The sequence below is a fragment of the Pleurodeles waltl genome, chromosome 5 (genome assembly GCF_031143425.1).
Source record: "Pleurodeles waltl isolate 20211129_DDA chromosome 5, aPleWal1.hap1.20221129, whole genome shotgun sequence".
Classification (NCBI taxonomy): Eukaryota; Metazoa; Chordata; class Amphibia; order Caudata; family Salamandridae; genus Pleurodeles; species Pleurodeles waltl.
In genome coordinates, this window is record NC_090444.1 from 1,333,758,683 (window position 1) to 1,333,774,623 (window position 15,941).

The window sequence follows — 15,941 nt, forward strand, 5'->3', positions numbered from 1 at the left end:
TTGCAAAAGGTACCCATGGTACCAAGGGCCCTGTGGCCAGGGAAGGTCCCCAAGGGCTGCAGCATGTATTATGCCACCCTGTGGACTCCTCACCAAGCACATGCACTCTGCAATTGCAGCTTGTGTGTACTGGTGGGGAGAAAAAGACAACATCAACATGGCACCCCTCACAGGGTGCCATGCCCACAAACTATTGCCTGTGGCTTAGCAGAGTCACCCCTCTAGCAGGCCTTACAGCCTTAAGGCAGGGTGTACTGTGCCACAGGTGAGGGCATAGCTGCATGAGCAATATGCCCCTACAGTGTCTAAGTCCATTCTTAGTAAGGGCAATGTGGATGTATTGAGTATAAGGGCTGGGAATTTGTCATTACGAACTCCACAGCTCCATAATGGCTTCACTGAATACTAGGAAGTTTGGTATCAAACTTCTCAGCACAATACACCCACACTGGTGCCAGTGTTGGATGTATTGATAAATGCACCCAGAGGGCATCTTAGAGATGCCCCCTGTATGTTAGCCAAACTGCTAGTGCAGGACTGACCAGTCTGTGCCAGCCTGCCACTTCCAGGCGAGTTTCTGGCCACATGGGATGACAGCCTTTGTGCTGTATGTGGCCAGAAACATAGCCTGCTTTGGGTGGAGGTGCTTCACCCCCCCCCCCCCCTTTTGCAGGATCTGTAACACCTGGTGGTGAGCCTCAAAGGCTCAGGCCTCTTTTTTACAGTGTCCCAGGACACTCCAGCTAGTGGAGATGCCCGCCCCCTGGACAAAGCCCCACTTTTGACATCAAGTCCGGCAGGAAAATTAGGGAAAACAAGGTGGAGTGACCACCTCAGCTGGTGACCCCCCTCCTTACAAAATCCTCCATCTTAGTTTGGAGGCCAGGGGCCAATAGGGTTAGGTCTGTGTCCCCCTCCCCAAAGGGAGTGGACCCAGGAAGGGTTCTGCCACCCTTAGGGACAGTAGCCATTGGCTACTGCCCTATGACCCTTGTAACGCCCCTAAATCCAGGATTTAAGGACTCCCATGAACCTTGCTTGTCAGATTCCTAACGATCTCAGAAGAAGAAAGAAGGACTGCCAAGCTGACCCCTAGCAGAGAAGACTGAAGATGCAAACTGACTTGGCCCCAGCCCTACGGGCCTGACTCCAGCTTCTAAAGCCCTGCTAAAAGAAGGAGGCGCATCCTGCAGGCCCAGCAACCTCTGAAAAGCCTCCAGAGGACTGCCTTCACCCCAGAGGACCAAGAACTCCTGTGGACAGTGGCCCTGTCCAAGAAGAAACTCCAACAAAGGATTCCAGAACCGGCTGGGTCCACAAGTCCTGCCCACTCTGCACCCGACGCACACAGCCCGTGTTCATGTGGCCCAACTGACTAGAGCTGGTCCCCAGGCAATTCTGAGCAAGTGCCCACCCTGGTTTGACCCTTTATGTCCAACACGACGACGCCTGGAGCTTGAATCCAGAGGACCCCCTGACTGCGACAGAACCGGATGAAGATTCCGGACGCCAAAAGGTACCCCTGCACCCGCAGCCCCCTGGCCTTGGGGAATCTGACCTTTGGTGCAGCAACATCCAGCAGGCAGCCCTCCTCCTTGTCCAGCCTTTGGATTCCCAGAACCGACCCCTTGGATTTCACCTGCAGTATATTTTGTGAGTCCCGGGGTCCTTCAATAGGAAAGCATTGGGAGTCTGACGCTGTGTTTGCACCCGGCTGCCCTCGCGCCACTGAGGGCGTGTGTTTGGTGCTGACCTGTGCCCCCCCCCCCCAGTGCTCCTCTAAACCCCCCAGGTCTGCCCTCTGAAGACGGGGGTTCTTACCTGCAAGCAGGCCGGATACCAGGTGCTCCCAATCTCCATAGGAGCCCATGTTAAATCAACCTCAACTTTGACCTCTGCACCCGGCCAGCCCCGTGTTGCTGGTGGTGGGTGTTTGGGGTTAACTTGAACCCCAGCCTGTGAACATCCTAACCCCCGGAGACTGGAACTGTAAGTCTTGTACTTACCTCAAAACCATACTAACTTGTCTTCCCCCCTAGAACTGTTTCTGAAAATTGCATTGTCAACTTTTAAAACATATTATTGCTACTTATTCGAAAACCGTATAACTTGCCAATTTGAAACAAAGTGGTATTGATAGATATGTTGGACACTTACCTGCAAATGTACTTACCTGCAACTTGAATCTTGTAATTCTAGAAATAAAGTAACAAAATATATTTTTGCTATATAAAAACCATTGGCCTGGAGTTAGTCGTTGAGTGTGTGATTCATTTATTGCCTGTGTGTGTACAACAAATGCTTTGCACTACCCTCGGATAAGCCTAACTACTCGAACACACTACCACAAAAGAGAGCATTTGTATTATCCACTATTCGTATTATCCACTTTAGCCTCTGTTAAGCCTCTGGGGAACTCATGGAATCTGTGCACACTATATCTCGTTTGATATAGTATATACGGAACCAGCTTCCTACATTATAACAAAGTTCTTTGGTTCAAAGTATATATAAAAGCAACTGTTATTTTTCTAAATTGGTCTCGGATTTATTCTTTGAGTGCATGTCTCATTTATTGCCTCTGTGAATACAACAAATGCTTAACACAACTCCCTGATAAGCCTAACTGCTCGCCCATACTACCACAAAAAGAGCACTAGATCTATCTATTTCTGCCTCTGCAAGCCTTTGGGGATTCAGTGGACTCTCTTCCCAGTGTACTTCATTTTAGTGCACTAAATAGAGTGCCAGCTTCCTTCAAGGATCTACATCTCTTTTCCATTGGTTCCTAAGGTTACCCAGATAGTGAAACATACTGTTTATCATTGCCATTAAATATGGATGACACAGCTATGTTTGCCAATTGCTCTCCAGGGCCCTTGTTTCTGGGGGGGGGGGGGTAGTCTGAGGTCATTCCAGTCAATTTGGTATGCAGTCTAGGCATGCTGGAGCTGCACATTTTGGTATTCCTTTGTCCGGGACAAGTCATACTATGTCTTCGGGCATTCAAATGATTTGATTCCACCTGTCCATGCCATGTCTCTACATTTGGACATGTCAGTTTGATCTCACTGAATGAATTATTTCAACTTTGTGATATCCCTTAGCAGTGCCCCCTGCCATACAGCGCTTTTCTTATCTACTGTATTCTTTTACACTAGTGTAAGTTATCACCTCATTTGTGGCAGATGTTGTTGCCACTTTTCCCATGTACACCATGTGTTGGTAGGATTTCTCTCATAGCCTACTTTTATGGATGGTTCATTAGTCAGTGAATAGACCCAATCGTTTTATAAATCGGGTTGTCCTTAGGTTGCCAATCCCTGCTGCAGTGGCTAGAGGGCCCAGCCTGTTGCCAGTTCTTATTCCCAAACTGCTGTGACTGGCCAACTCCTACTGTGCATGGTTGTCAAATTCATGAAAACAGTGGAGTGGTCTCCTAGAAGTCAGCCTATATATTATCCAGCATGAGTGGCCAACATCCAACAGCCCATTCCAGTCCGTTGCTAGGTAGTTAGACAAAAAGAACAACTTACTTCAGCCATTTAAACTGGCCTCCATGCAACACATCAGATTGCCCCCCCCCCCATTCATGTCACTCTTACTACCCGCAAGGTCACCAGCCCAAACAGTTAAATACCCTGCTGCCTCGTGAAACCACTTTGCAGCCCAGAGAGGTCATGGGGACTTTGGCGTGGGCACACATTTTCTTGTGACAGTGAGTTCTCCATGTCAAGTGTTCTCCTCCTGCTTTTTCTGTCTGCCAGTGTTTCTGGTGGTAATTAGCAATCTCCATGGTAATGTATTCAAACTTTTTCTACAGGTTAAGTTGCAAGTTCTTCTGGACTATTTTATAATTCTTCGTAGGAAAACTCAACTGATTTAATTTTAGCAGTGTGAACCGGTTCCAGTTTCACATGCTGGTCATCATCTATGCCCATCCTGCAGATGGGCATAGAAAAGCACTTTTTGTACACATCTAACATTTTTGGCCATCCACCTGTAGACTGTATCACTCATATAAAAGTTGTCCTAAGGCCCACATTATCCTCCCACACAAGATATTTCAGCTTTGGATTGTTTGTGCTTTGAGGGATGTGTCATCTGGTCACAACATGAGATAAATCAACCAATTGGCGACCTGGAGCTCAACAGTGAGTGGCAGTTTTAGGCTTGTAAACTCTTCACCCATGTTCAGGTCTTATTTAATAACTCCACAATATGTACACATTTTAGCTTCCCCATACCCGCTTCAAATCTGACAAGGGCATAGAGCCATGAAATTCTTCGGAAAGATTTTACCATCTGTCACCCATTGTGACTTCTGTCTTCCACAAGATTACAGTGACGTTCATTATCATACTTGCATTCAGTTATTGGCCAGAACTTTGAAAACACAGAGGGAGAAATCCTGGGAATTGAACCGAGTGGCTATCAGGTTCTAGAACTGCTGTTGCAAGAGGTGTTTTTCAACTTTGATGCTAAAACCTCATATGTTGGAAGCAGAGACTCCTCAGATATCTAATTCAGAAAAATAAGTGGATCCAATTTATGAATCTGCTTAAAACTGGTCACATGTTTATATTCACCTTTCAAAGTCCTGAATTTTACAGCCACTCACACCAACTGGCCTTCACGGCACAAGACTTTGCATACCATGACCAAAATACACTACTCCCTTTCTAATGATGTTGGCTTTCAGTCACTCCTGTGAATCAGTACCAAAAGCTTTACATTTCCAAGCAGAACCTCTCAACATCTGGCCAAAATATGTATTCAAAGCATGTTCTGAGCTGTCAGCAAAAATAGATGTTTGTTCTGGAATTGTAGCCTCCAAATTGATGCTGAAAATTTCTGTATGATCATAGTAGCTCCATTTAAAAATATTTCAAAGTATTTTGGCATATAAAGTATGTAGACACCAAAACCTTTGATTCGCCTCTTAAAGAGGTGCTTGGCTCTCACACTAGCCCCAGCAATCACAGCCAGTAAGGTTTTGAGAGGAGTTGACTCTTAAGATGTGGCAGGCGAGAGTTAGAGTGAAAGACTAATACTCTCAATATGGTTTGTAAACTACATTAATGACAAAACATGTGCTACTCTAGGATCATGTGTATGTCTTACGAGGCTCCACTAGACGTCAGTTCTCTGAAGTAACTTTAATTATAGTTATAATGCTCAATGAAACTCTGGAAAAAAAAAAAAAAGTAAAGTAAGGGGCCGAGGAGAAAAGTCTGAGGATTTCCAACTGACCTTATGATGTGGCCTCAGATTATGAAGTTATGAAGTTTTAGGGAGAGCTGCATTAAATGTATGGGATATCCGGGAAGGCAGAGGACTAATACTTTGGTTTTACTTTGACTGGCAGAATCTGAAGTAGATACACTCACATGCTCTGCTAGACGTCATGATTGCAGCTGCATCAAGAAACTGCTCAGTTATTCCAGCTACCACTTGTTGCCCTATGACCATAAGGAGAGTAAGCAGTGAGAAAAAATGAGAAACAAAGTAGATGTATCAGACACCACAGTGACAAATTTCCCTGCAAAAAAAGATAGTAACTAAAGGAGATCTTGGGCTTGCCCCAACTACTGTCACAGGAACTCAAAAAAAAGAACTCATCTGCGGTGGTCCATAAAGTGAAGCTAATTAATACTCCATCTTTAAGAATTCTCTGGATTCAGTGACAATGTCATCAGGTGGTTATTTCTCCGCAGAAATTATATACCTCACATTTCAGGTTTCCGGTCACAAGTACAGAGTCATTGCATCATTAAGGTACACACATATGGGATTAATAATAGGACATTTATATGTACAAAAAGTGTCTCCACCTGCATGAGGGACAACTGCCTGAAACTCAGCCCGAACAAAACGGAAATGCTGATCTTTGGTAGAGACTCAACTCTCTGGAACTGGTGGCCAGGGGAACTAGGACCATGCCCGGAACCTCAGCATAATCCTTTTCAGTGAGCTCTCTGTGAGACAACATGGCAATGCCATCTCTTCCACCTTCTTCCAAATGCTCCGCACGCTCCCTAAGATCTTCAGATGGCTCCCCCTCGAAACAAGGAAGGCAGTGACACAAGCCCTCATCTCCAGCCGCCTAGACTATGGCAATGCACTCTACGTAGGCACTACTACCAAACTCCTGCAGAGACTCCAAACAGTCCAGAATGCACCAGCCAGACTAATTCTCAACCTACGTAAGAGAACCCACATCACCCAACACCTGAAGGACCACTTCTGGCTCCCGATCCTCAACCACCGCCTGCACCTTCACCAGCCTCCCAAGAACCTCCACTCTGCACACCTTGCCCTTGCAAAAATCCCTTGAATACACCGCTGCCGCACAGGAGCACGCTCCTTCTCCCACCTCACCGCCAAGGTCTGGAATGCTTTCCCCCTGCACCTCTGCTCCGCATCATCACTGACCCACTTCAGAAAGGGGCTGAGGACCTGGCTTTTCGAATAACACCAACAGAGCAAGCGCCTGGATACCCACCTGGGTGACAAGGTGCATTATAAAAATACTATTGATTGACTGAATGATTGATGTACTTACCTTGACGATATAGCAGTAGGCCATATTCTGGATTCATTATTTTGTAAGTCAATGTAGAACTCTTGACATTGTGGTAGAACACAGAATTAACAAAAATAGATTGATATTGAAGGCCATGGAGCATTCAGCTGTCCTTTCCCAGGAGCTTTCCTGAATCCCACAAACCCCAGCCAAAGCAAAGATCTCAATACAAATTGGCCACCAACCTCCTGGAAATAACACTTCCTATGTCAGTGGCAGCTCCTTTGAGGTATAAGGCATAGATAAAGCACACACCAAAAGGAGTCAAACCTCTGTTGTCATGTTACTTTAATGAATATAGCAAAAATACATTACATTAGATCAGTGAGAGTTACATTTAATGTGATTTAGACTGTCCTAGACTTTACCACAAAAGTGAAAACCATAGCAGTCGTGTACAAAAGACTACAACTGTCTCTTTATGGAAGATGTAGATGCATTTTTATAGAAAGGTCTCATCAACGAAGTACTGCTGGCTTGTAGCAGTGCGCCTATGGCACAGAGCCACACACACTCGTAACTAGATGATTGGTTGATGAAGGAAAATTCTCTTCAGCTGTGTATGAGCATGGCTGTTGAAGTACTCTACCTGTCCTTAGTCATCCTTCAGAAGCCATGCCCCTACCCCAGTGAACAGAAGAAATTCAGACAGCAGGGCAGCTTCTAACATTTCAGAACAATATTCCTGTACACATGATGTCTCATTCTCTGAAAAGGCAAAGTCAAGCACTGTTTAAATAGGAGTGACAAATTCATACATTCATCTCGTTCGTAATGCCTGTCTCACCATTAGAACACTCCAGTACTGGCTCAGCATTAAGGGTCAGGTGTCTTCGGAGAAATAAGACAATGCAAGTCGCATAAAGATTGTACCCTTATCAATCCAAACAGGAAACAAGGCTATACATTGCTGAAAACCGAAAGAAGTGACATAAGTCCCCCTTTGAAGTCAAGGGTGCGGACCTGTTCCTGCTCTCGGACCCATTCTGCAAGAGGTCCTCGTCGTGGTCCAGGTTTTCCAATAAGTTGAAGTGGAAACAAAAGAAGGGCATGCAGGACTCACCCCTGTCCTGCCACAATGCCAGAGAAGTTGTGAGGATGTCAAGATGCAGCTCTGTCTCACTCTGTCCCGTGCCAAGGAGTGCATTCCACAACAGATCCCAATTCACCCAGAGTTTATTTGACCATCTGCGATGTTGCAACAGATTGAGGCCTTTAAGGGATCCAAGTTGAAAATCTTTGGCACACTGCTGACCCCCTCTGGTGCGATTTTACGCCCCAAGGATCTGCTAAGGGCTGCAGACAGGTTACCAGTGACAGATTTGTCCTCAACATCATCTGTGCCTCCTGAAAAGCCAACTTACATTCCAGTGCCAAAATTCATAAGATTCTGTTTGACGTCAATGCTGACCCCTCACACTGCTGGAGGACTATGTTCCAATGTCTGACTCCGAGCTGAACTTGTTTCGGCTTCAACCAATGATGCTTTTCCTGAATCTGTACTGGCGCACCCGGTCTCAGTTTAATGTGATTAATATAGTAACATGTCTTTACCTCAGAGCCTCCTCCAGCTCTCCTGAGTGTGATCAGAACCAACCAGCTACCGAATATGAAAGTGGAGATGATGGGGATGATTTGGCCCCATCCCATGAAAATGGCACTCTTTATATGGATTTACAAAAGGCGATTGGGTTGAACACTTTATCTGATATTAGGTTGGGTTCTTCCCCTGTACGGAGGAGAGTGCTTTGTGTGCTGTGGTCATAAGACATCCGACTAAGGTATTATATTTACAGCTATTATATATGGAAGTTAAAACTAACATTCTAATTAAGGTTTTACAATCTTAGTAGTCTTCTGCTGAGTCTTTATTGCCATTCACTGAAGCCGACCAACATTAGTGGGCACCTAGTCTACTTTCATATATTCTCAGAGGCTGTTTCTGGTGTCCTCAGGATGTTATTATTCACTAAAGAATAATACACAATCAATTTGAGCATTCTCTTAAAATGGTGAGTCATATGTTGATACAAATAAAATAATATCAATATTTAAACATAGGTGCTTCATGGGAGATGAAGCAGCGCAGTGCTCCTGTAGTGTGAAACTAGTGAAATCAAAATAACATATACAAAATTATAATACTTGACATATTCAATACAATTATTCCAGAGTGGGCAATGGTATACTTGTGTAATTTTTGCTCAATTGCAATATTACAATTCAGGCTAATTTGTTTGAAGCATCAACTATAATTTGTGCAACAAGGTCAACATCAGGACGAACAATGGATTTTACAGGCTGAATGCTAGCAGAGGCTTAAACTAATTAGCCTTCTGACAAGGCAAGTAAAGGATAACTTTTAAAAAGTTACTTTTCCTTAATATTTATCAAAATCAAACTTCACCATTGAATTGGTTTTCTAATTGCTAATAAAAACAGTGGTTTAATTATGTTTCTAGGTGGTCTCGCCCAAAAGATACAGTATTAGTATTTAAATCTGTACATTGATTTTCTGCGTAGGACAGCGAGGCCTGCCACAGTGAAAATAGCTTTTTTGGCCTTGTCACCAAAGGGAACTCGTAATATTCATGTACTGAATGCTGCACTCTTAATCACCCCAAACTACTATGTAAATTCCCACATTACCTCCTAGGGCATTCTTGGTCAGGATCAGTTGGCCACACCATATGACTTAGTTGTTATGAAATTTGCTTCTGGTTTGCCGTAGATGTGCTTCCCCAAATTATGTTAATTGTGATTGCTCCTGTGTGAATTACTCAGCTATATTTCTCACGCCTAACAAACATATCACACAGCACAACAGACATTCCATAAAGCAGAAGATTCTAACATTGTTGCAGGGTCAAGTTGAGTGCCACAGCTGAAATGCATCACATGGTTCCTGAAGTCTTTTATTGGAAACACTTGATGTGTGGCCACAATCAGGGAGGAAAGAAAGCATACTATGCAAATTTTTAATCAGCATATTGATAGTGCTTTGTCACATTATGTCTTCTGAGACATAGAGTATGAACATCAGTATTGGTGTAAAACTAGGCACAATACTTGGTTTACTTGCTAGTTGCATCTTTCGTTATCCATCTGCAAGGAGTTACATTACCTTGTAGGTCTACCTGAAGTTATAGAATCTCCATTGCTTCTTAGAATTTCACGTATGTATTTTATCATGGACTTGTGGTGTTTACCCTTCCCACTGCTTTCCAACACCCATGTGAAATTCACCTAAACAAATCCTCTTCTTTTTAAACCAATGCATAATTGTTGACCCAAACGTATTATATTAAAGATTGTTTTTTTAAATTCAGTTACCCCATTATGTCGAACATGAGAAACATGAACACTGACAGTGCAACAACTTTTGCTACTCAGTTTGTACCTAAAGTGGAATCCAAGTGTCATGCTAGACTATCAAATTATTCCCCTTCTTTCAGACCCCAGGATGCCTCCAGTAAGAGTATTAAATGTACTAGACATGAGACAGTCTCTTATGTGTTAGAGGATACTGTACTTAAGGATAACTTTTTTTCATGTGCGCAATAGAATGCTGGCAGATCTGTAACAAAATCAGGAATTGCAAACTGGACTGTATAGTACAGTCAGTTGTGCTGTCTGTTAGCCAGGGGCACATTCAGCTTGTGTAGCTTTTATTGACACAGTCACCCTTGCCGACATATTTAAAGCTGTGAAGTAGAAGTTCTTTCATATGGTCATTAGGCACTATTTCACGGACATTGAAGCAAGACAGGAAACTACTAAAATCCAATCTATACTAAGAGATCTCTACACAATCACTTGCTGATTCTCTTAATGTACATTGATTTAGTGTGTGGACTGCGCTTTGCCATTTGTGTACAAAATATGAACATAAAATATTTTTCATCTACGAAATTAAAAGATAAGTTACCATGTAGCATTGATTTTGCAGCTCAAGGCTGTTCTAGTACTAAAATATTGAGAGAGACAAATACCTTGGATGGGACAGAGTCAGGACTAACAAAACACTACTTGGCCAGTAAGTTGCTAGTAAAGGTGGTAAAGTTACAATGGTTCATCTCACTTAGGAATAAGTGAACTAGGCAAACTCTGGAAGGAGGGTGAACCCGTTCTGTTGATTTCACTTCACCGAAAGAACCAGCTGGTGTACATGGAGGCTTATAACTACATTTAAGTCAGGCATACGCTAGCAACTCACATTATGATAGGTTCGTTCGTAGAGGACTCTTTTCCAGTGGAAATAGGGTCCTCTCTGAATTTCTTCCCAAGAGAGTTAACTCACTGATGTACAAAATGTAGTAAAAAACTCAGTGAACCCTTTGGCAAAGTAAAGAGGTGACTGGTAGTAAGATCTAGGTGAACTAGAGGTGGAAGAAAGGGAGGAGGCCCAGAGAGCTCTGAAGGAGGTGGCAATTTCACAGTTGCAGATCCTGCATAGATCATACCACACAAGGGAAAATAGTGAAGATTGACACTAGTAGATGCACAAAAGTGTACAACCAAAGGAGCATTTTCAGGCATTCATTATGGTCTTGTCCCCGGGTGGAGCACTTTTGGGTTGGAGTATAGGATTGCTTGGGGTGTGTCATTCGCTCGCAGGTAGATCATACAGCTATGTTGCTACTATTCAATGTATCGTGGGGTGGTGGCCTGCCACAATACATCAAACTACTATACAGCTTTGGTTTAATCATGGAGAGAAGAAACATTGCTATAAATTGGAGAACAAATGAGCCACTCGAGGTGGGTAGCCAGAAGGAAGATATGGACTGGTGTATCCTGGCTGACACGCAGGTCTATCAGGGTAGAGGATGACCAGAAAATGGGCCAAAATAGGACAATCATGTCAGTGCTATAAAGGGTTCTTATAATTCAAGGCATAAAGGGTAATTCCTGACTCTTATGAGGTCTGTGTAGTTATGTTGTTTAGTAGGAGTGATGGAGACTACACAAAAATATGTACAGATAAAAAGTTGATCTGTCTCTTGCAGCTGTTGAAAGTCAATATGTGATCATAAGGTGAGTATATTGCTTTTCCTATTCAGAATGTTAATATAAAGAGCTTAAAAAAAAAAAAGCTGTTCTAACACACCACATTGCATAAAACCTCACACAGTGTGATTGCTTCATGACACATATCTGTTTCGTGCCAACACCTCATGGGTCATACTGACGTCGCCAAGTGTTGACACTGAAACTTCATTCATGTAAACAAGATGCTTTCCAAGCCCAGTCATTGTAATATAATGCAGGAAGTGAATGAAGAGAATTTGTAATAGCAGACTGCAAATTGTTACAAATAAGTAACTTTTCCTTTTCCATAGGATCCATATGATCTCACATCTGAGCCCAGTGACTGAAATAATCTCTCTTAAACTGACTTCCTTGTCGTTATGATTTGTGCAGGTGCATCAGGATGGTAAATGGGGCAGTATTGAATAGTTTCTTCCCAAACCCCATGGTGTGTTCATACCTCTGTATTTAGGCCTTGAACTTGCACCACTGAGTGTTGGTGGTAGCCATGACTGCTCAATGCAGAGTCAAATCATCTGCTTCTGAGAAAGGATCCAGTTCAGTGATTTGTTTATACCTAAAGCTTGTATTTCATAGAGAATCGAACAATTAAATTAAGAGAGAGCATGATAGGAAATTGAATGAAAGAAGTGAAATAGATAACATGCAGTAAAAGCAAGAGCTTGACTATCTGAATACTCCTACTTAAGAAATGCACTGTGAGCTTCTACCCACAAGATTTCCTTTATATCACTAATGAGACTTAGGGCATCCTTCTGCCTGTTGGCTTTTTTTCAGTTTTCCATCTTCGTGGGCACTGAGGTTGGATAAAGCTTGTTATATTATGACAAGATCCTGCAGGTTTGTCTGCTAGTCAGATACAGTCTTGGAATTTAGGTATTGATTAAGGCGTATTTGTAGTCACCCAGTTTTTTCAAATCCTCTTTCATGTGCTGTACCTGACACTTTGATAGGGAGAGTTCGTCGTAGAGACATTTTTAACTTGCTAAAAAATGGTCTTCCACTTTGTAAAGGGAGACACCTGGTTTCCCCTAAAGTGGCCATGTCCCTGTCTTTATAAAATGTCTACACATGTGCTGCCCTGGAATCTATAAAAAGAATTGCATGTACTTCAAGAAGAGCTTCAGTGGAGATCTGATGCCATTTAGTGGCTTCTGTAGTGGAACAGTCTACTGGCCGTCCTATAGTGCGCAGTTAATCATAGATGCTGAATTTGATAAGAATCTAATTGTATGCCTAAAGGAGCTGGTAGCTTATTACAAGAATGGGATTGAGATCAGGAGTCTCCTTGTCAACTGAACATTTGAGTGAGACACAAATTGCCTTTGTTATAGACCAATCTTTCACTAATACTTTATGAAAGTGCTCATTTTAATATCTTAAAAGGTGTAGTGGGTACTATAATGCATTATGGAGGAGTTGCAGTTAGCTGAATAGTTTTCAGATTTGCTTTGTGTCTAAATCACAATGCCTAATACCTTTATCCCATTGTGTACTCTTAGGACATTGTTTAGTGTTATTTTTTACAGTGTGTTCATTGTTGTTTTTGTGTTTTTAAAATGGTGTTTGTATTTGATAATTAATTTGTATTTTAGATATACCAACAGTGGAGGAATTGATGAAACCTATTCGAGAAAATTCAGCTTTTCAGAGAGGCTTCGACTTGGAACCGGCAAGGTATAGCTCATCATCCACAAAAGTTGCCTATCTAAAAATGTTGCACAGACCTATTGTTTCTTCTCATTTAACTTGCGTCTATCGTATGTATGTTCTTATATCAAGAGCATTATCTTGACCTACCATTGCACCAACCCACTACCTCAACCCAGGACCTGTCTCTTACATTATCTCTTAATGCAACTCTATCCTTTATTCACTAGATCAGCTTTTATCCCAATCCGTTACCTCCAACCTTCTTCATACCACAATCCTAACGGTAAACATAACTTTAAACCTTACAGCATGCCAACACTTTCTCTGAGACTACCACCTAACCCTCTCCCAAAACTTAAATATTACCCTAGGCTAAGCTACTACCTAACTCTTCGTCCCCAATACTTAACCTAACCTTAACCTGAAACCTAACCCATGACTATTGCTACCCCTACACTAATCCCAACAGTCACACTTACTCTTGTATTAAACTGTATTCAATGTAGTGCTGACCTCCACAGCACCTTAGGTGTATTGGTAGGTCGATGCAGTGAATTAAAGGAAGTGGAATACTGTTTGTTTTATTGTCATTCTCATCCACGTTGATTACACAATGTTTGTAAAACTTTCCATATTATTATAATGGCTGATTTCAATCTTACCAGATAAAGGTCTTCCGCTTTCCTTAATTGACAAGTGATTGCATATCATGTGTGACCCCTTTAGCTCGTTCTGTATTTGGTAGTCTGTATTTCTTTGCATGATTATTCTGGTAGTTCTATACTTAATATGATAATAAAATTACAAGTTTCAGCATTTTAAGCAACAATATTGTCTTAAAAGCTGGACTAATTGAAGGGGTCACAAATAACACCGTGGCACTTAGCAACTGTGCTTTTAAGCCAATATTTCAAAATTAAACCACAAATCTAATCAAAGGTTACTTGGCACTTGCGAATGAACTGCAGACAGACTTGTAGAAATGGTACTTTATGGTCTGAATCACAAAAGGAAGGGATCCTAGAAAGAAGCTTGCTTTTATCATAGACTAGTTCTTTGGAATTTACGAAATAAATCTCAGACTCTGACATAAGGAACTCTCGCAGAGATTTCCAGCAAAACGCTCTCCCCTATGTCATGCATATTACGTGATGTTTGACAGTCTGCCGTTTTTGTGCATTTTTGTTTTATTTTAAATGCAATTCTCTCAACACAGGGCAATATTTTCACTGCGGGGGAACCTCTTCTCAGAAACGTCCATGAAATATAGAAAGGTTTCTTGATCTTTTCGACCCTAAACACATAGACAAAGTTTCCATGTGTTTCCTGGGTGGTAAATCTTTGACGATGTTGGTGTTCCTCTGATTTTGCATGGGCTCTCCTCCTTGGTTCTGCTCCCTCTTGAGTACTGATCTCCTACCTGTATTTCACCTGTAACCCTGCGTTACTCATGAGTAAAAGTCCATTAAGAAGACAATGTTCGACATGTGTAATTTTATTACCACACAAAAATCCATATTCGGTAAATCTAGGCCAAATCTCAGGTCTTTGTCCTGTTTACCAGACCTTAGTCTTGGTAAATATTTGATTGTCCGGATTATCAGAAGACACTATGACAGCTGAGTGACGCCTGCTCTCCTTCAAGGTGTGTGTTAAGTTTGCATGACTTGACATTTAGTGACTTCAGGTTGAGGTTAGATGTGTGACATTAATGTTGCTAGTGATATGATTGAGGCGTTTTCTTTTATTTCAGTATTGTTCTTGGTGTGGCATCCATCTTTGATGGCTAACAACTTGCAGCTATGCTTGTTAGCTGCATTAATTGCTTTTATAATGGTCAGTAAGGGTCCTGCCAAGTGTATTTTGTATTCATTATTCTTCTTCCTGGATCTTTCTCCATAACAGAACGTGAAGGAAAGTATTGGACCACAGTTGAAGGAACCCCTGCTGTGCCCACTCCTGTCAGCTCCTCTTGCTCATCTCTAATGCTATGCCATTTCAAAGCCTCATCTTCTCCCCCGTTCAAGCTCATTCCTTCTATATCCTTGTTCCTGGAGATGTGCTGACAAAAAATACATCTTTCCACACAATGTGATACAGGAAGACAGATTGATTAATGCATAAAGATCTGTTTCTCCTTGCTTATGCCACTTTGAAATATTTATAAAGAGGGAAGGCATGGTGTTTGGCAAAACAATAAAACTGGCCATAAAACTAAGGGTTTATTCGTAAAATATACATAAACATTACTGCGCTTCAAATTATCAAGTATTTAAGACAATCTCAAGATTCTGAAAATAGTATAAAAAATGTGGAAAGTGACAACCCCGTTTTTAGCGAGCCTTCAAACAGGTGACAGATGGGCTGTAGCAGCTGCTGGTATCCTTAAAGACGCAGCCTCAAATTTAAGCCTGTTTATGCCTGTTTGTTTGTCTTTTCCCGTTGCTTGATGGTTTACAAGGAGCCTGTTGCTGTTTATGCTGCAATGTTTGCTATCAATTAGTGTGTAGGTTTAATTATGTTTTTAAAGTGAAGCAAATTAAGAAGCAACTTGCTAGAGGTGTTCAGAATAGGCTGTGGATGCTGCTGCTTTCCGTAAAGAGGGAACATCATATTTCAGAATATTTCTCACACGCCTATCTGTGTATAT

At 42.1% G+C, this 15,941-nt stretch overlaps 1 protein-coding gene across 1 annotated transcript in view; it reads left to right on the forward strand.

Annotated features, from left to right (window-relative positions):
• CEP162 (centrosomal protein 162) overlaps positions 1–15,941 on the forward strand; it is a 697,428-nt gene that overhangs the window by 270,895 nt on the left and 410,592 nt on the right. The window contains exon 11 of the mRNA XM_069235591.1: positions 13,234–13,315. Coding sequence (XP_069091692.1) covers positions 13,234–13,315 — 82 coding nt within the window. The remainder of the gene's footprint in view (positions 1–13,233; positions 13,316–15,941) is intronic.